This window comes from Aedes aegypti, chromosome 2 (genome assembly GCF_002204515.2).
Source record: "Aedes aegypti strain LVP_AGWG chromosome 2, AaegL5.0 Primary Assembly, whole genome shotgun sequence".
Classification (NCBI taxonomy): domain Eukaryota; kingdom Metazoa; phylum Arthropoda; class Insecta; order Diptera; family Culicidae; genus Aedes; species Aedes aegypti.
Window position 1 is genome coordinate 470,699,124 of NC_035108.1, and position 18,225 is coordinate 470,717,348.

Below are 18,225 nucleotides of genomic sequence, written 5' to 3' on the forward strand. Positions count from 1 at the left end.
AACAACATATATGTAGTATTTTAATACTTGCGTTCACCCTACATGGTGTTGAACGAGTTTTCATCCTAATTATAGTAGATTGTTGAAAAATTAAACTTTTTTCAAACGCTATTTATGCGTGAATTATAATAATGCGTGGCACGATGCACCGCTTTTTGGGGCAAAACGCAAGTGATTCAAGTCCCAGCTGAACAGAGGGGCATGATGCACGACAACATTGAGGCATGATGCACCATCGTATTTAAGACGTAATTTTATTTATCGATAAAACACGAGTTTTTGGATGATTTTTGTTTACAGGATGATACAATTGTGCATAATTACGTTGGTAAAAACCTCAATTGCCCTTACTTTTATGATTGTGGTTTGTTTTAGAATGGATCGTTCTGCCCCGACCAATGGAGTGTATATTGCCCCAACCAGGAGATAAATAGAAAATGTTATGGAAAATAGAAATCGTTCTGTTATTTTACCAAATCATCTCATCAACAACTAGCCCTCTAATCATTTGTTTTATGGTTGAAGGTTGTTAAAATTCTTAATTCATCACTTTCAAAACAACAAGTGAAAACCGGGAAAGTTACATCAGAATCGAGTTTTTCGATCAATCTCCCTGTTAAGTTATTTGAAAATATATCAAATTTTCAGGGTGCAATAATTTGCAACGTTCCATCAATCTGAATGGTTTCACTCAAAACTTGTTTATTTTGGAGAAATTGACAAGGAGCATTTAGTCTCTTAAACAAAATATTGAAGAAATCCTTTGAGAATTGTAGACTTACAAGAATCATAAAATGAACTCCTGAAGAAATCATCGGAGTAATATTTTCTGTAAACATTGGGAAAATATATAAAACAGTTATTGGTGATATTAATGGAAGAAAAAATTAAAAATACATATAGTAATATTAACATATAACATATAGTAAAACGTCGTAATTCCCAAACTCTTAGAATTATCCACTGACAGGATTATCTGGAAAATCCTTCTGAATGCTGGTTCCTATTTGGATTCTGTGTGGTATCTTTTTAACCCGTATAGGCCTGAGTGAAAGCAAAAATACAAAAACCCTTACCGCTCAGCGAATACTTAATGAATTCAAATAATTTTTTGTCAGTATACTGGCCCACATATCTAGTTTCTAGAAGTGGCTGGAGGAACTCGGGAATGCTCCTGTAGCTGGAGTTATAGCGGTGGGACACTGGGTCAAGTCGGGTAGAAAAAGGTGATTTTTTGAGACATGCCAAGTTATCTTTATTTATTTCCAATGGCATTTATTTTATTTTGCGTAAATCATTGAGATCTGATATTTAACATTATAAATGAATAATTTTGCACCATGTAGAGTGTACCAGATGCGGCCACTCGGACTTAACGCCCTGAAGAACCGGCTTTAGATTTGTTAGGTACTAAACCGTTTCAAATTTCTAAAAGTATAGATCGAACATAATCGAATTCACTAAAATGCGTTCCCATAAGCTTAACACAGATGTGAAGATACAGATTGTGCACTTTATCATAAGTTTGAGGCGTCCCGGGGACCCGAAAATGGTCATTTGTAGGATCAATCAAATGCAGTTGACATAATTATTCAATTTAATCGACTATCAGACGGTTTGCGCTGATGCGTTTTTCTTAAAACTCCTTGATATAGTGACCACATTATAGCCGATTCCGGAAATTATTTGTGACTTTAAGTTTGCCTACCTCAAGGCGCACAGAAGTACAGAGCCCTTTTCACCCGACCTGACCCAGTGATCCACCGCAATAACTCCGGCCACAGGAACATTCCCCAGATTCTTTGTCCACTTTTAGAAACAAGATATGTGTACGAATATACTGACAAAAAAATAATTAAAATTCGTTAGGTATTCGCTGAGCGATGAGAGTTTGAGTAATTTTTCTTTCACTCAGGCCTATACGGGTTAAATCCTCTTTGGACTCTTTTTTAGGAGAGACACACAGTCACTACTAGCCCTGCTGAAAAAAAAAAAACAACTGGGACAATCGCTGAGAACTCTTTGATGAAATTTGGAACAATCCCTTAGAAATTTGAAGGAAAAGTGGCTAGAGTAATTCTTGGAAATATCTCAAGGAAAACATCTTTCCGTAACGGAAATTTCATGCAAGACCCGTTGTGTGTTCTTGACAAATCTTTAAATGATTTCTGGAGCTCTGGAGGAAGCCTGATTTTTTGGTTGAACTTCAAGGGGTTTGACATGATTTTTTTCATTAAGTTGAATGCTGGAGATAAGGTTTGAAAAATTTTAACAAAATGGTGATCTTTGCAGCAAACCAGTTGATCCAGTTGATCGGTGGCTCGTGCACTATGGATAATTTTCATTACATGGCGACCGTGACTCAGCAGTAAAAAATATCTGTCCTGTATTTTGCTAAATATATCATATCTTACTCAGCCCTCAAAAGGTAAAATGTATTTCGTTTGCTTTTTTTACAGTGTGATCCGGGAGTCGGAATCGATCGATTTTTCCACGCCCTGTACACCCATCAAGACAAGCGCATCATGATGGTGCTCGGGTCAGCGTGCTCCGAAGTCACCGAAAGTTTGGCCAAAGTCGTTCCGTACTGGAACATTGTGCAGGTGAGTTGAGTTTCTTTCCAATATGTGTAACAAATGGGTATCACTTTTAACTCCATAGGTATCTTTCGGTTCGACATCACCAGCACTAAGCGATCGCCGAGAGTTTCCATTGTTCTACCGAACGGTAGCACCAGATTCATCGCACAACCCGGCCCGGATCGCATTCATCAAGCACTTCGCGTGGGATACGGTGGCCACCTTTTCGGAGAACGAGGAAGGCCATTCGTTGGCTGTGAACGATCTGGTCACTGATCTCGAACTGGCGAACATCACTTGTGCGGCTACGGTTTCGTTCGCGGAAACCGACTTCAAGGAGCAGCTCAAACTGCTAAGGGTATTTCAGAGAACACCCCGAAACATCCACACCACCATCTCCCTTCTGTCAGCTATCTATAGTGTACCTTCCATAAAACCCTTCATGTGTCGTTGAGCTCACAGTAGAAATGCGGTTGATGAACACCCACGTAGCGTTGATTGTTGTACCCTCGAACCACACCGTAGAGACCCCTCCTCAGTATAGTAGTGCGTAGTTTTGTAATGATTATCTCCCGGAATGATCTCTCGAGGTAAGAGTTTTTGTTGCTCGAATAGATTGCTAGATTTCTTCAAATTAGGAGATAGTTGATCTTCACATAACTTGCATTTCTCTGATTTCAGGATAAGGACATCCGGGTGATCATCGGAAGTTTCTCGCACGAAATCGCACCGATGGTTTTCTGTGAGGTTTGTTGTATTATTAAACCAATTACATGTAGAACTTAATTGAATCTTAATATCCTTTAAAGGCCTATCATCTGGGGATGTTTGGATCGGAATACGCGTGGATTCTGCAGGATACACACATCTCGTTTTGGTGGCTTGAACAGAACAGCGCTTGTCCGCTGCCGATACTGCTGAAGGCCGTCGAAAATGTTCTGCTCGTGTCCAGCTACAACAGCATCGTTGGAATGGGAACAGCTTTGAGTGGTTTGGTATGTAGAAATCGATAGGCATGGGCGTAGCCAGGGTTTCCATCGAGGCAACCAGAACAGTTCATATACGTATTTCACGCTGAAACGTCCATTGTATACACTTCAAATGACTTTCACCTTTCTTTTCCATTCGCAGTGAGCAAATTGGTGTCCAAAATACGTCTTAGTTCAGTTTGTTGGCTGGAAAATCCTAGCTTAGACAGAGACGAATAGAGACATAGTTGTCAGATTCAGATTGGGTACCACTTCTAGTACTGCATTTGGTCCCTTGGTACTGCAAAAGTTACCCAAGTTTGATAGTTCTAGTTACTTTTTTCACGGTATTGTACATTTTGCTTTATTTGTTTATGTGCCATAAATTTTTGGGTAACTGCAAGGAACATGGAGGTCTTTATTTCGTATTTGGTTTGGACAAAGACTGAAAATTCGATTGGTAGATGTCCGATTCCCTTAGATAGATTCCACATGCATTTTTCTTCCAGAAATAGCTCCCGAATTTCCCAGACATCATTTAAATGGTTTTCAAAGCATTCCTCCGAGAAATCACACAAAACTTTCTCCAGGAGTATGTCTAAGGGTTCCTGTAGAGATTTCTCCAGAGTTTGTTAACTATTAACCGTTGACTATTTTAAGAAATTTTTAAGTAATGCTCCAGCACTAAACATTTTTTCTGAAAGTTCATAGATACATCCAATTTCTCAACCCATAGATTTATAAAAATATTTCCTCATGAATTTCTTAAGGAATCGCACTCGGAACTCGTCTAGCATCCCCTGTCAATGTTTTATGTTGAATTTCTCCATACATCCTTAAATCATTCTGGAGGACATAACTGGTGGTAATTTTTTTGGGACTCTAACAAATTTTCCATAAACTGAATTTTTCTAACAAGTTCTTTTTTTGAGAAATTTCTATGGAGATTCTTAATTTTTTCTCGTCCAAACATTTTTTTACAAAAATCTTTCTAGAGGAGTTTTTTCAAAATAATTTTATTATTTCTGGAATGTCTTCTAGCAATCATTTAGCATCAAAACTAACAACGATTCTATAATCTGTTTTTTCCAGATTTTCAAAACTAGTACAGTACTAGTACATTTATATAAGAATAGCTCCACGCAAATTTCCTCTAGAAACTCCTCCAATATAGAAGCATTAAAATTTTCAGAAGCTTTTAACGGCTTCCATGTCAGAACGGTCAGTCACAGAGCTCGATCATCTTCGATATGCTGTAAATTTAGCACATGATTTCAGAATAGGTGTTTTCCATAGATAAATAGATCCTTTTAACCCTAGAATAACTTCTGCAAACGGTTTATTTGCCTTGGCAAGAAATTTATTTCAAAATTCTAAAATTTTTGATTTTAAAGAAAAAACTTTGTATGGAGAAATTGTATTGAACCGTTTTGGCTAAAAGAAAATAATATACACATATTTTTTTTTATCGTGAATAATTGATAATTAAAACTTTACTTTTGAATTACATAAAAACCCCATCTTCTATAAATAAAATGGAATGACGTTTGTATGTCGCGAAATGGTTCGAGAATGGGTTAACGCATTTGCATACTTCTTTCAAAATTGCATTCTTCCAAAACTCCGACGTGTTCGTGCGTAGAAACAGTTTAAGAAAGTCTCCGAAAAAGGGAGAAAATTAATATGCCATTTTGTATAGAAGACTGAAAGTCATTTTTCAACAGCATACTGGATGGTAAGAGAAAATTTGCCGGGACAACTTTTTTTAAATATTTTTTTTTTAATTTTCATCATATATAGAAAATGGATGTTAGGGATAAAATTTCATGATGGAGACATTTTTATTAAAACAGTTTTTTTTAACTTTAGGTCAATTATCAAAATTTTGGTTTGTTTTCCATAAAATAACTACGTTTGGACGATACAATCAGAAGCTTGAATCCATTCTGAACCATAATGATTATCATGTTATAAGTAGCCATTTTCGAGTTACGGTATCCACTAGGGTGCGGCTTATTTTTCAAAAGTTCTCAAAACCAAAAATTCGTGTGCTCTACTGAATTTAAATCACATTAAAAGAGAAACCTCAAAATCTGAGCCAAAAATATTTACATTTAGAGGTGGCGGAAGCGTCTTAAAGGTGAATTTTCAAGTTATAAAAAATGACCTTCAGTGGAGTAAACATAACTTTGTTATTTTCCTACTAATTTCAAATCTTTTAGCATCATTATCTTCAAAATTAAATTTATGAAAACTTTGTAGACTATCAAATTTGTCTAAAATCAAAACTAGTCATAGTTTAAAACACTTTTATACAAATTTTTACTCATTTCACTAAAAATTTCAAATTAGTTGGACTATAACTTCTTGAATACTCAATCGATTCCGAATCTTTTTACATGTTTTTGAAGCGAACTTAGTTGTTTTCAAACTGTTCATATAGCACATTTTTCTAAAAAATGGTTTTGCCAAAGTTTTTCACCAAAAACTATCCAAAAACATGATTTTTTAATGAAAAAATCAAATTTCTTTTGTTTATTAAAGTTTTTTCGCCAGAAATTGCATTTTTTCTAGAGCATATATTTTTCAACATATGAAAACATAGTTTTGTTTCAAAATTATTTAAAAATTGTTGCAAAGTCCTTCTCAAAGGTTTAACAAATGAGAAAAACCAGTTTCAGCTTTAGAGATAATATTTAACTGGCAAAAATTTGGAAAAACTGGCATTTTTCGTTAAAAAATCATGTTTTTGTTCAGTTTTTGTTGAATAACTTGCTCAAGACATTTATTTAGTGAAATGTGTTGTATGAACAGTTTGAAAACAATTAAAATAGCTTCAAAAGCATGTAAAAAGATTTGGAATCGGTTGAGTAATCATGAAGTTATGGTCAAACAAAGTTGAAATTTTTAGCAAAATGAGGAAAAATTTGGAATAAATTACTTTTAACTAAAACTTGTTTTGATTTTAGACAAATTTGATGTTCTACAAAGTTTTTGTAAATTTAATTTTGAAGGTATTGATGCTAAAAGTTTTAAAATCGCTTGAAAAATAACAAAGTTATGTTTACTTCACTGAAGGTAATTTTTTATAACTTGAAAATTCACCTTCAAGGTGCTTGCGCCACCCCTAAATGTTAATATTTTTGGCTCAGATTTTGAGGATTCTCTTTCCATGTGATTTGAATTCAGTAGAGTACACGAATTTTTGGGTTTGAGAACTTTTGAAAAATAAGCCGCACCCTAGTGTCCACTCGATTTTGGCAACACGTCCAAATATTTCGACTCCGTGCCAAAATCGAACGGTCTCGTCATGGCGCATTTTTCTAACACAATTTATTGTGAACTGAATCACAAATAGGCCATTATCGTTGATTATTCGCGAATATTTATCAAAAATAATAAAAAAGTGGCGAGAAATATGACTTATACTCTTGAAAACTTATTGTTCTTGATGAAGAATCGTGAATAACTATTGGAGATGGCCTATTTTAATACTTAGTTAATATTTGTTTGTATTAAACTAGAAAAACTCATAATTGCCTATGAAAATTCCAACTGGAATCGTTACAGGATATTTTTAAAGTAAATGCATGGAATAATTCCTAGAATAACGCGAGTATAAATATTCCTTGAAAAAAAAAATGCAGGGGAAACTCCTTTGAATAAATCCAAAAAGCATTCTTGGTAATATACCTAGTATTGTATAATTATAAACTCTTCCTGTATCAAAATAATAATTGATCCCCGAAGTGATGTCTTGGATAATCCTTGCCTATGTTTTAAGTGGAATTCTGAATGCTTGAAAAAATCAGGGAATCCTTTTAGAGTAAAATAACTATTATCGTTTTAAACCATCCACAATGGTCGGGCTCCATATAAAGGAGCGGCCAAAACTACCAAAACACTTTTTTGAGATTTTTATGGTTTTTATCATTTTAAAATATACCTCATGTATTATATTATTATGATTCTTAATTGAAATTGAACTGAAATATATTTTTTTTTCGATTTTTATAACGTCACTGACTGAAGTCAAAAAATTAAAAAATGTAACAATAAAATAATGTACAAAATTCATATTTGAGGAATGCAATATTTTTCCAAAGTTACGCACTATCTGAAAGCTTATGGTGCAACACTTTTATCGAGCATGAGGATGGAAAAAAAATATTTAGTGAAAGCTTTAATACTGTTCAATATTACACTTTAGTAATTGTCATGATTTTGAACATGAAAAACAACTCTTGTCGCGTCATGTCGCCGCGATTTCGAATATTGCACTTTAAAATACATCCTTAGATCTTACAAAAAACGTTTAAATTTTTTGCAGAAATTTGATGATTTGCAAGTTAGAACTATTTGAATAATTCAATATTTTCATACATTTTGACGATATTTTTCATACAAAGTATATATAAAATATATTTAACCACTCTTCATACATATTTTGATCAAACTCGTTTAAATACAAACAAAATTTGAGCTTTAAGCCAAATTTGATAGCATTTATCATAAAAAAACTGTTTTTTTTTAAAAGTTACGGTAGGGGAACACGGGGCAGTATGGACACCCTAAAGAATTTTTCTATTTGGCTGTAAAGACACGAATATTATACATTTTTCCATGTGCAGTATGCTTTTTAGAGGTCTCAAGCATTTGTTAAACATTGTTGCAAAATTTTGAAAAAAATATTTTGTTTGCAAAAATGGGTTTAAAAAAGCTTATATTTGGTAATCACCATCAAGCTAGCGGGGCAAAGTGGACACCCCCATGGGGCAGTATGGACACCTTAACATTTATAGGAAAATTGTCCCACGATCATTCCAAAACCTCGAAAAATGAAATACGCATTCAGGAAACCATAGTGATAGATCACTGTTCCACTGAAAACATGATTAAATGATACATTTAACACATTCAACATGACCAATTTACGACATTTTTCGTAGTGATGCTTTCAATATTGCCTCCAGATTAGTTTTAATACAGAACTGACGATTTTCAACCAATTTGTGGTTCCGAATCATAATCATTGCATTGCACGCTAAATATTTTTGGATAGTTTTGTGTATGAAGTTACATTTCTTTTTCTTTAAAGTGTCAGCTCTACTTTGTCACTCGGTGTCCATATTGCCTCAACAGTATAGGAAATTTTCATATAAGTTTTTCAGTGTCTCAAAGTAACATTAAAAAATCTACTATTTTTTTGAATTTAGCATAAATAATTGAAGATTCAGTCAAGAGCTACATTTTCGGTCAACTTGCAGTCATTTGCCTCTGAAACCTTATTTGGTGAGGTGTGAATGTTATAATTTTTTAACCCAATAAAATCATGCTCCATTTTTTGGTTTGAAATGAATGTTTAAAACAATTTTTCTGAAATTTTAGTGGACAACTTACTCTTTCGACAGGCAACTGAAATATTGTTTGCATCTAAAGTGTAAAATTATTCGCATATGCAAAGATACAGGGGGTGTCCATACTGCCCCCGGTACCCCTATATGTGAATATCCCCTTCTGAAACAATAAAAACGCCAAATAACATATTCAGATTACATATTTCATCGATTGAGGTGATAAAATTAGTTTTGGCCAAACTTCGTTTTTTTTCGACCATTGTGCCATCGTTTTAGACATTTACAAAAATCCCAGGTATCCGGTAAGATTCTCAATGTATTTTAGAACGATTTGCTCACTATTTCTGCAGTATTTCCAAAATATTTGCACAGTATTTCATCATATTTTCACAGGATTCTCGCTACAATCCCAGCTTCCACACTGGAATCCGAAAATACACATTAGAAATCCAGGATTTATACTGTCCGCACTGGTATCCAAGTAAACTCAAAATTCCCACCGGTATCCCAATAATCCCAGTATCCCGTAATCCTAGGATTCACACTGGAATCTTAGGATGCACCTTAGACACCAAGGATCCATGTTCCAATCCCATGATCCACACTGAAATCGTAAGATCTACACTAGAATTCCAAAACCCACACTGGAATTCAAAGGTCCTCACTCATCGCAGGTTCCACACAGGAATTTCACTGACATACTACGATCCGCCCTACACTCCCAATATCCACACAGAAGTACAACAAATCACACTTGTTTCCCAATATCTACATTAGAAACCTAGGATCCATAATTAAATTACACAATCTACACTAGAATCCTAGGATCCACTCTGAAACCCCAGGATCCAGACTGACACACCACATTATAATCAAATGATTTTCACTTGATTCCAAGCATCCACACTGGAGTCCCAGAATCTATACTGGATTTCCAGGATCCATGCTGGAATTACAGGATTGACACTGGAATCCAAAGATCCACACTGAAATCCCTGTATAGAAACTGAAATCTCAGGATCCGCACTGAAATACCGGTATCCTCACTGGAATCCCCATATGCACACTGGGAACCCAAGATCCACAATAAAATGCCGACATCCACACTGGCATCCTAGGATACACATAGGAATCCCACGATCCACACTGGAATCCCAGGATTCACATTAGAATCTCAGGAATCACACTGGAGTTCCAGGAGTCCTACATCAATTCCAGGACTCATACCAGATACCCAGGATCCATACTGGAAGCCTAGGATCTACACTGGAACCCTAGGATCACCACTGAAATTCCAGGACCCATACTGGAATCCCATGATCTACGCTACAAAACTGAAAAGCACTTTGAAATACCTGGATCTACACTTTAATCCCAAGATTTACACTGTTATTAAAGGTTCCACGTTGAAATACCAGAATCAAGGCAGGAATATCAGAATCCACACTGTAATTTCAAGATTCACACTGAAATTCCAAGATTAATACTTCAATCCTAAGGTTTACACTACTACCAAAGGATACACACTGAGATACTAAAGTCAGGCTAGAATCTCATGATTCACACTGTAGTCTTAAGATCCACACTAGAATCCCAGGGTCTAAACGAGGATCTCAAGATCCACACTGGAAGACTAGGATTTACACTGCCATCCAAGGATTCACACTGGAATACCAAGATCTATACAGTAGAGTGGTTCAAAAAATCGTTTTTGCTCCACACCGCTCATTCGATTCTAGATCAAATTCAGAGTGTCCTCCCAAAATTTGAGCTCATTCGGATGAAAACTGAGACTGCACAAGCCGTTTATAGTTTATATGGGAATTACTATGGGAAAAGCAAGCAATTCTTTCAATCGGTCATAGTGTTGGTCCATGTGCTCTTGGAGATTAGAACTATGTTGATACTGTGAGATACTTTCTTCAGCTACAATTTTGCCGAAGACCGTTTTTAAATTGGACGCCCCAGTAATTAGCTATTGATTTTTGAATGAGTTGTAAAACTTTGGCTATAATTATTGGACTGTTCTGCAGGCATCACTGAATATATGCAGTAAAACATAGTAGCCATGATTTGTGCGTGCTATGTTTCGCGCCAGGTGCAGCAATGTTGCCTGTTAAGAAGTTAAATGAGCACTGCTGAAGAATTTGTGACTGGATATAAATCAATAACTAATAACTGAAGCGTCCGATTTGAAAACGGTCTTCGGCAAAGTTGTAGCTGATGAATATATCTCACAGTATCAACGTAGCTCTAATCCCCAAGAGCACATGGGCAAACATTATGATCGATTGAATGAATTGCTTGCTTTTCCCATAGTAATTCCCATATAAACTTTGAAGGGCTTGTGCAGTCTCAGTTTTCGTCCGAATGAGCTCAAATTTTGGGAGGACACCCAGAATTTGATCTAGAATCGAATGAGCGGTGTGGAGCAAAAACGATTTTTTGAACCACTCTACTATACAGTCACCACTCTATCCACATCACAGTCTTAGTCTATACTCTGAAATCCTACAATCTACACTACAATCCCAGTATCCACACTGGAACAAAGAGATCCACATTGAAATACCAGAATCCACAGTGTAGTTCTGGGATCCACACTTGTATCCCAAGATCCACATTGAAATCCTTTGATCCACATTACAATCCAAGGATCTTCATTGAAACTCTGAGATCCATACTACGCTCCCAGGCTCCTCATTTTAATCAAAGGATCCTCACTGAAATTCCATGATCTGCATCTGAATCTGAAATTCCATGATTGCATCTGAATCCCACACTGGCTTCCAGGATCAATTCTACAATCTATTATGAATTTCTGATTTGTAAACCACGCTTATTGTAACAAAGAACGAGCTGGGTGATGACGACAAGAGCTGCTGACAAAACAACTTAAAAAATTGTCAACTTATAAGCGGTTTCTTCACCACCGCTTAGGCCTTAAACCTGGTTTAATCGTATGGGTAAACGTGTTTTACGGTTTAAGCGAAGGTGAAGAAATCGGCCCTTAGTGAAATAAATCTAAATTAAATCTTGTCATTAGACTGCTTTTTACCGCTAGTTTCATAAAGTAACTGATCATAGAATAAATCACTGGCTATAACTGATATATCTCCCTTAAAGAAAAATAATGCTAAAGTAATTCCTGAATTATACATATATAAATTGTTCTAAAATAGAAATGCCAAAGGTACCGTCCTAGACAAATACTCGGAATACGTTTTTTTTTGGTTAATGTTACTGAAACAGTTTATGACGCAATTCCTTGTTATTTGAAGAAAGTCCTGTCATTTTCTATTTGAGATATTTTTGAAAAGATCCGAAAGTAATTCTCGGAGGAGTTTATGTATGAACTTGTGGAAAAATATTGATAGTATCTTGCCTAGGACTAGTAGGAGACATTTGAGGTACTGCCTGGAACGCTTTTTGGAATAAATCAAACAATCCTTGACAAATCTAAAGGAAAATATAAAGAGATATCGTAGAAATAATTCCGGGGAATTACTCTATTTCATATCAGATTCTTTGACAAATTTCACGAAGAATTTCTTGAAGAATCCATTTAGAGATATCTTGTGTACACATTTTGAGTTCCATAATTGAGATTTTGGCAAATTTGATTGATTGCTCATAAGATCTTTTGGCTATGCCCATGTCAATAGGATCCATTATTGTATTCAAAGTAATCTCGAATTATATATTTCCAGACGAACGACATCTTCCTACGGAAATTGGCGGAGATGAACGTAACCGAACCGGTATCGCAATTCGCTCCACAGACCTACGATGCGGTATGGGCGATCGCACTTGCCCTGCGTGGAGCAGAACGAACTTGGACTCAGGTGGCCCATAAGAACCGTACTCGACTTGCACACTACGACTACACGCGGTTCGACATGGCCAAGGAACTTCTTAGCCAGTTTGACAACCTCAAGTTCAACGGAATCTCCGGACCGGTTTCGTTCGATGGAGCCGATCGTGTTGGAACCACTTCATTCCATCAGATCCAAAGCGGACGTCTTCAGCTGATAGCGTTCTTCTATCCTAAGAACAATTCGTTGGATTTCGGTTGTCCGAAGTGTGGATCGGTCCAGTGGGAATCCGGTCAGGTGCCGATCGCGAAACGCAGTCTGCGACTACGAGTCGACACCATTTCTCCGTTTGCTTTCTACATGGTAGTTGTGCTGTCCGTTGTTGGAATTGGGATATCTCTATTATTTCTCGGACTGAATCTACACTTTAGAAAACTCAAGTAAGATATGTTTCAATCGGTTGAACCACTATTGAACCTACTTTTCATCTTGCAGAGCTATCAAGCTGTCCAGCCCTAAGCTGAGCACCATAACAGTCACCGGTTGCATATTGGTGTACATGGCCACCATCCTACTGGGTCTCGATCACTCTACGCTACCGTGGTCATCGGTGACTTTTTCGTCGATTTGCATGGCCAGAATCTACTTCCTTTCGGCGGGATTCTCTCTCGCTTTCGGTTCCATGTTTGCGAAGACATTCCGCGTTTACAGACTGTTCACGCACAGCGCTGGAGGACTCTGCAAAGATAAGATCCTAAGGGATACCCAGCTGATCTCGGTGATCGGTGCACTGCTGCTGTTGGATGCCTGTGTGGTGTCATTCTGGATGGCTGCGGATCCAATGGAGCGACATCTACATAACCTAACGTTGGAAATAAGCTCCACCGACAGGACCGTAGTTTTTCTGCCACAGGTCGAGTTGTGTCGATCGAGGCACTACGAGAGTTGGCTGGGAACATTATACGCTTACAAAGGTGTCCTCTTGATCGTGGGCGTTTACATGGCTTGGCAGACACGCAATGTGAAGATCCCTGCCTTGAACGATTCGCAGTACATAGGAATTTCGGTGTACAGCGTTGTGATCACCAGCGCTAGCGTCGTTGTTCTAGCCAATTTGCTGTACGAACGAGTAACTTTGGCATTTGTGATCACGGCAGGGTTCATCTTGATCTCGACAACGGCAACGCTCTGTTTACTATTTCTTCCGAAGTTGAAAGATATCTTCGATAAGGGCGAAGTCTATGACCCAGTTATCCACAGCATGGGACTCAAAGTGGAGTGCAACACACGGAGATTTGTGGTAGACGACCGAAGAGAGCTGCAGTTCCGAGTAGAGGTTCAAAATCGAGTGTACAGGAAAGAAATCGAGATGTTAGACGCGGAAATTCTCCGTTTAGAAAAGCTCCTCAGTGAAAAGTCCTCCAGGTCGTCGTCGAGATCATCTGACCCGAACGTAAAACCTCTGGATCTACCAGACCCTAGTGCCACTGGTGGCTTACCGTTGCTGCTACTTTCCGTTCTGCCGCCGATCATTCCACGAGCGAGTTGGCCTTCCGTCGATCCTATGCTATCACCGATGAAGCGTAACGTGACCTTCAGTTCACAACCGCGTATCGAACTAAGTCGCGATCGAATGGGTTTATCCGGATTTCGATCGTCCAGTGTGGAGGAAAGTGGAGGTGGAGTACTGAACCGAATCTGGAATCTATTCGGAGCGCGAATGCACAAAACAACGTCCGTATCAACGTTGGGAGGTTTAAATTTATCAAACGTCATGCCTTCAAAACTCACGATTTTCGCGGAAGTCGACGCAGAAGACGAAGTATCATCGTTGAGCGATCGTGGGAGATCTGAGGTTTTTACAATCAACAAATCCTCCATCGAGGATCTACGTTTAACAGGATCCGAACCAAAAGTGAACTTTATGTTACCACCTGTGGCAGCAAATAGGCGATCTTCTCTAGCTCCGACTCTTCGAGAGAGGATCAAGGGCTCGCCCCGATTCCCCCACAGGGTTTGTCCAACCAGCAGTATGACGGAACTGGCGGGTGAACGACAGAAGATCAGCTTTCTGACGGTGAAAAGCTGCGAGGTACTGCAGAGAAACAATCATGATCCTAAAACGAAATGGAAATCGATGGACTCGTTTTCAGAAAATACAGGGCAATGCTGAGATTGAGCGGTAGCCAATCACGACCAATCATACGTAAATGTTTCGATTAGATGATAGATGATTGTAACTGAGTGCTGTGTTCGTTAGAAAGCAATTGAATAAAATTGAAGCAATATTAGTTTGTGTGAACTAGGCTTTTTTTATTTTTACATCTGCTTCATTAAATGTATTTGGAAACCCTTTGAACAATTCGTGCCTAAAATCTTCCCAATTATTGAATTTTATCTCGGACAGCATCATACCATATACGGGGAACATGTCCTAGTCGTGTCACAGCATAATGAAGAGTGGTTTGATTTGACCAAAAATATAAACGTTGCAAATCTATCTACCGTTTTGATTCATATTACGGACACTTAAGGCCTCAGTGAAGTATAACCCAGCATAGTGCGTACAAAATATATCATTTTGTATGATTCCTTAGCGTTATCGAACGTCGGAAGCCCTTAACTTTTGAATGGTGGGTAAAGAATACGCTTTCGCATCTTGAATAATTTTAAATAAATCAAAATGTGTGGCCTTTTCATGATTCTTATTCCGGACGCTTCCTCACTTTTGCCTCATATTCCGGACACTTTGATTCGAATTCCGGACAGCTCATGATAATCATTAATAGAACAGTCAAATCATCAATTGAAATCGTCAAACCACAAAATAGACTTCTAAGGTAGTTGGGCATTATAAATTTTCAAAGATATTTATGGTACAAGCTTAATAAAACGAGCCTCGAAAATGAGAACTTTCGAACGGCAAAAATTGAAACATTTCATGTGAAATGTTTCCCATACAAAGTAGAGTGTCCGGAATTTGAAGCTGTCCGTAATATGAATCAAAACGGTATTCTATAAATAAAAATGGAATGGTGTTTGTATGTCACGAAATGGCTTGATAAAGGGTCAACGGATTTGCACAATTCTTTCACTGTTGTATTCATCTAGGGTCTGACATGTTCGTATGAAGAAAAAATTTAGAAAAGTATCCGGAAACATTGAAAAAAACTGGAGAAAACTTATTTGTTAATTCGTATGGAAGAGTGCATGTCATTTTAACAGCCTACTTGATGGCAAGACGAAGTTTGTCGGGACCTAAGGGGACTCGAAATTTTGAGTAATTCAAATTGTAAATTAGTAAGACATATTTGTTACAATTTTGTTTTACAACCTAGGCATGAATAAGTCTAACTATAAATGTTTAACATTTTTAGCGTGACTAAGTAATAATAGCACATTCCTAGGCATACTCTGATCATTTTCATGAAAATTTTAGCTTGACAGCAGCTTGGCTGCTTGTTGATGTCTAGTTCGTACCCCCCACTAGTTTTCAATAATTTCTATCCATAAAATCCATTCTCTCCATCCATAAAATCATGAAGTCGTTTCTTTCGGATCGAATAAGGGTACTAGTTTCTTAACGTCGTCTGGTTGCAAAGGGAGTTGATTGTCGAGTCTTCTAACGCTTGGATTTGTAAAATCAGCAACATCTTGTGGATTATCCTAAAAAATAGCACAGGTTTGACCTTTTCCATGTTCGTTACTAGTTTCTTGTGTGTTTATTGTTTGATTTCTACCGCCAACTTGAGGTTCATTTTCAGGAATAATTGATTCAGGACGGGTACGAAGTGGACTTGTGTGTGCACTGAGGCAAAAAAACTTAATAGTTTCTTAAGGAATAATTATGATTTGGCGCCACAACGATTATTGTTGAAATTTATAAGTTTTACTTATGATTTTGGTGAAGAATTTCAGTAATAAATTTCATAAGTCAATCAATGAAATTCGATATTAAGCGCAATGATAAATTTCCAATTCGATTTAACAATCGATAACATTGTTCGCCTTTTATTTCAGGCGAGCTCAAAAATTGACATGTTTTGATAACATGTGATCTGTTTTCGATTAACTTGTAGCCAACATCGAAAGCGGAGTAGTTCTTCTAACGATTGATATGATAAATATTTCAAGTAATTGTTATTAAAGAATTCAAAGCTCTCACTTATGAAACTTATGATCCCATTTTCGAAATGTTTAACCGTGCAATGAAATCATAATTCGGCTGGTTCATAAGTCTTGATTTATGGAAAACCTAAGTAGTTTTGTCTCAGTGTGTGTTACGTACGAGGCATTTTAAGGCTAAGTAGCCCGTCATTCGTTTTGGCAGCTAGTTGCTATTGCAGCTGGCATTTTCAAAGTGAGAAAACTCAGTCCTCATAGTTCATAATGATCCTGAAAAGTATAACTATATGCGCTGATATGCTGAAAGCATGCTGATACTTTTTGAGAATCGTCAGTGCAATATAAACGGATTCAAAATTATGACATGATTTAGCAGCAATCATCAACGACGCATACAAATTTCAATGACGGCTTACTTCGCCTTGAATAGTTGTCGTAGTCTTTCTTGAAGAAAAATAGTAGTAGGGGAAGTGGTGGTAAAATGAACAGGGGTGATAAAATCAACACCGTGCCTTTTTCCGAGAAAAAACTAATTTCGATGAATTTTTATAACGCACAGACGATTTAGAGCATAAATCTGAGTGTTCCAGATGATACGTAGGTCAATTGAAGTGAAAATATCAACGAGAATAAAGATTTTAGAAAACCACGTTTCAAAATAAGAACTGACGTAACTTTTAGCTCGGAAGACTTGAGGTTTTTCAGTGAGGTGAATATCGTTATGATATGATGTCAAATCTGATACCTTTAGTATTCTTTTTGAATGGGTTTCAATCATTAATAGATGTATTTTCAGTGGGCAATGAAAATTTTCAGAAATATTTGTTTTGCTCACGTTTTTTGCATGGTGTTCGTTTTACCACCTACCGCTGTTCGTTTTACCCACATAGTGCAGGTAAAGTGAACATTTGCATCACTTTTTGATAGCGATGAAAATATGTGAAAATTTATCTATTTTAGTCTGAATCCATGTCGCTGCTATAGATTGCATCCCTATTTTTCATGTTGTGCGATAGAACTATACAAATTTCTTGTTTTTCTATTAGAAACAAGATGATTTCCTTAAGGTGTTCATTTTACCACCACTTCCCCTATTCCACTTCTGAAGTTTTAGAATAACGACTACAGTGGTTCATGGTTTAGTACAGAATGATTTATTTAACAAAGATGTTCCTGACTTCCTAATCTCTAAGCCTACTTTAAAGGAAATGAAAATAAATGACGTCCTAGATCAACACGCTACGACAATACCAAACCTGGGAGGGAGAAACCGATACAAAATTTATGTACGTCATAGTGAGCCGAGATTCTGCTGTCACGAACTGTCACTGTGAGCCCAGATCTAAGAGAATGGATAAACTTGATAAAAGCGCTCAGTGGA

At 37.0% G+C, this 18,225-nt stretch overlaps 1 protein-coding gene across 2 annotated transcripts in view; it reads left to right on the top strand.

Moving 5' to 3' along the window:
- LOC5569525 (gamma-aminobutyric acid type B receptor subunit 2) overlaps positions 1-15,010 on the top strand; it is a 58,366-nt gene extending 43,356 nt beyond the window's left edge. For both annotated transcript variants that reach the window (XM_021848330.1, XM_021848331.1), the window contains exons 3-8: positions 2,460-2,603; positions 2,662-2,937; positions 3,261-3,326; positions 3,389-3,574; positions 12,615-13,159; positions 13,215-15,010. In XM_021848330.1, coding sequence (XP_021704022.1) covers positions 2,460-2,603; positions 2,662-2,937; positions 3,261-3,326; positions 3,389-3,574; positions 12,615-13,159; positions 13,215-14,892 — 2,895 coding nt within the window. In that variant the 3' untranslated portion in view covers positions 14,893-15,010. The remainder of the gene's footprint in view (positions 1-2,459; positions 2,604-2,661; positions 2,938-3,260; positions 3,327-3,388; positions 3,575-12,614; positions 13,160-13,214) is intronic.
- Positions 15,011-18,225: the final 3,215 nt, after the last annotated feature.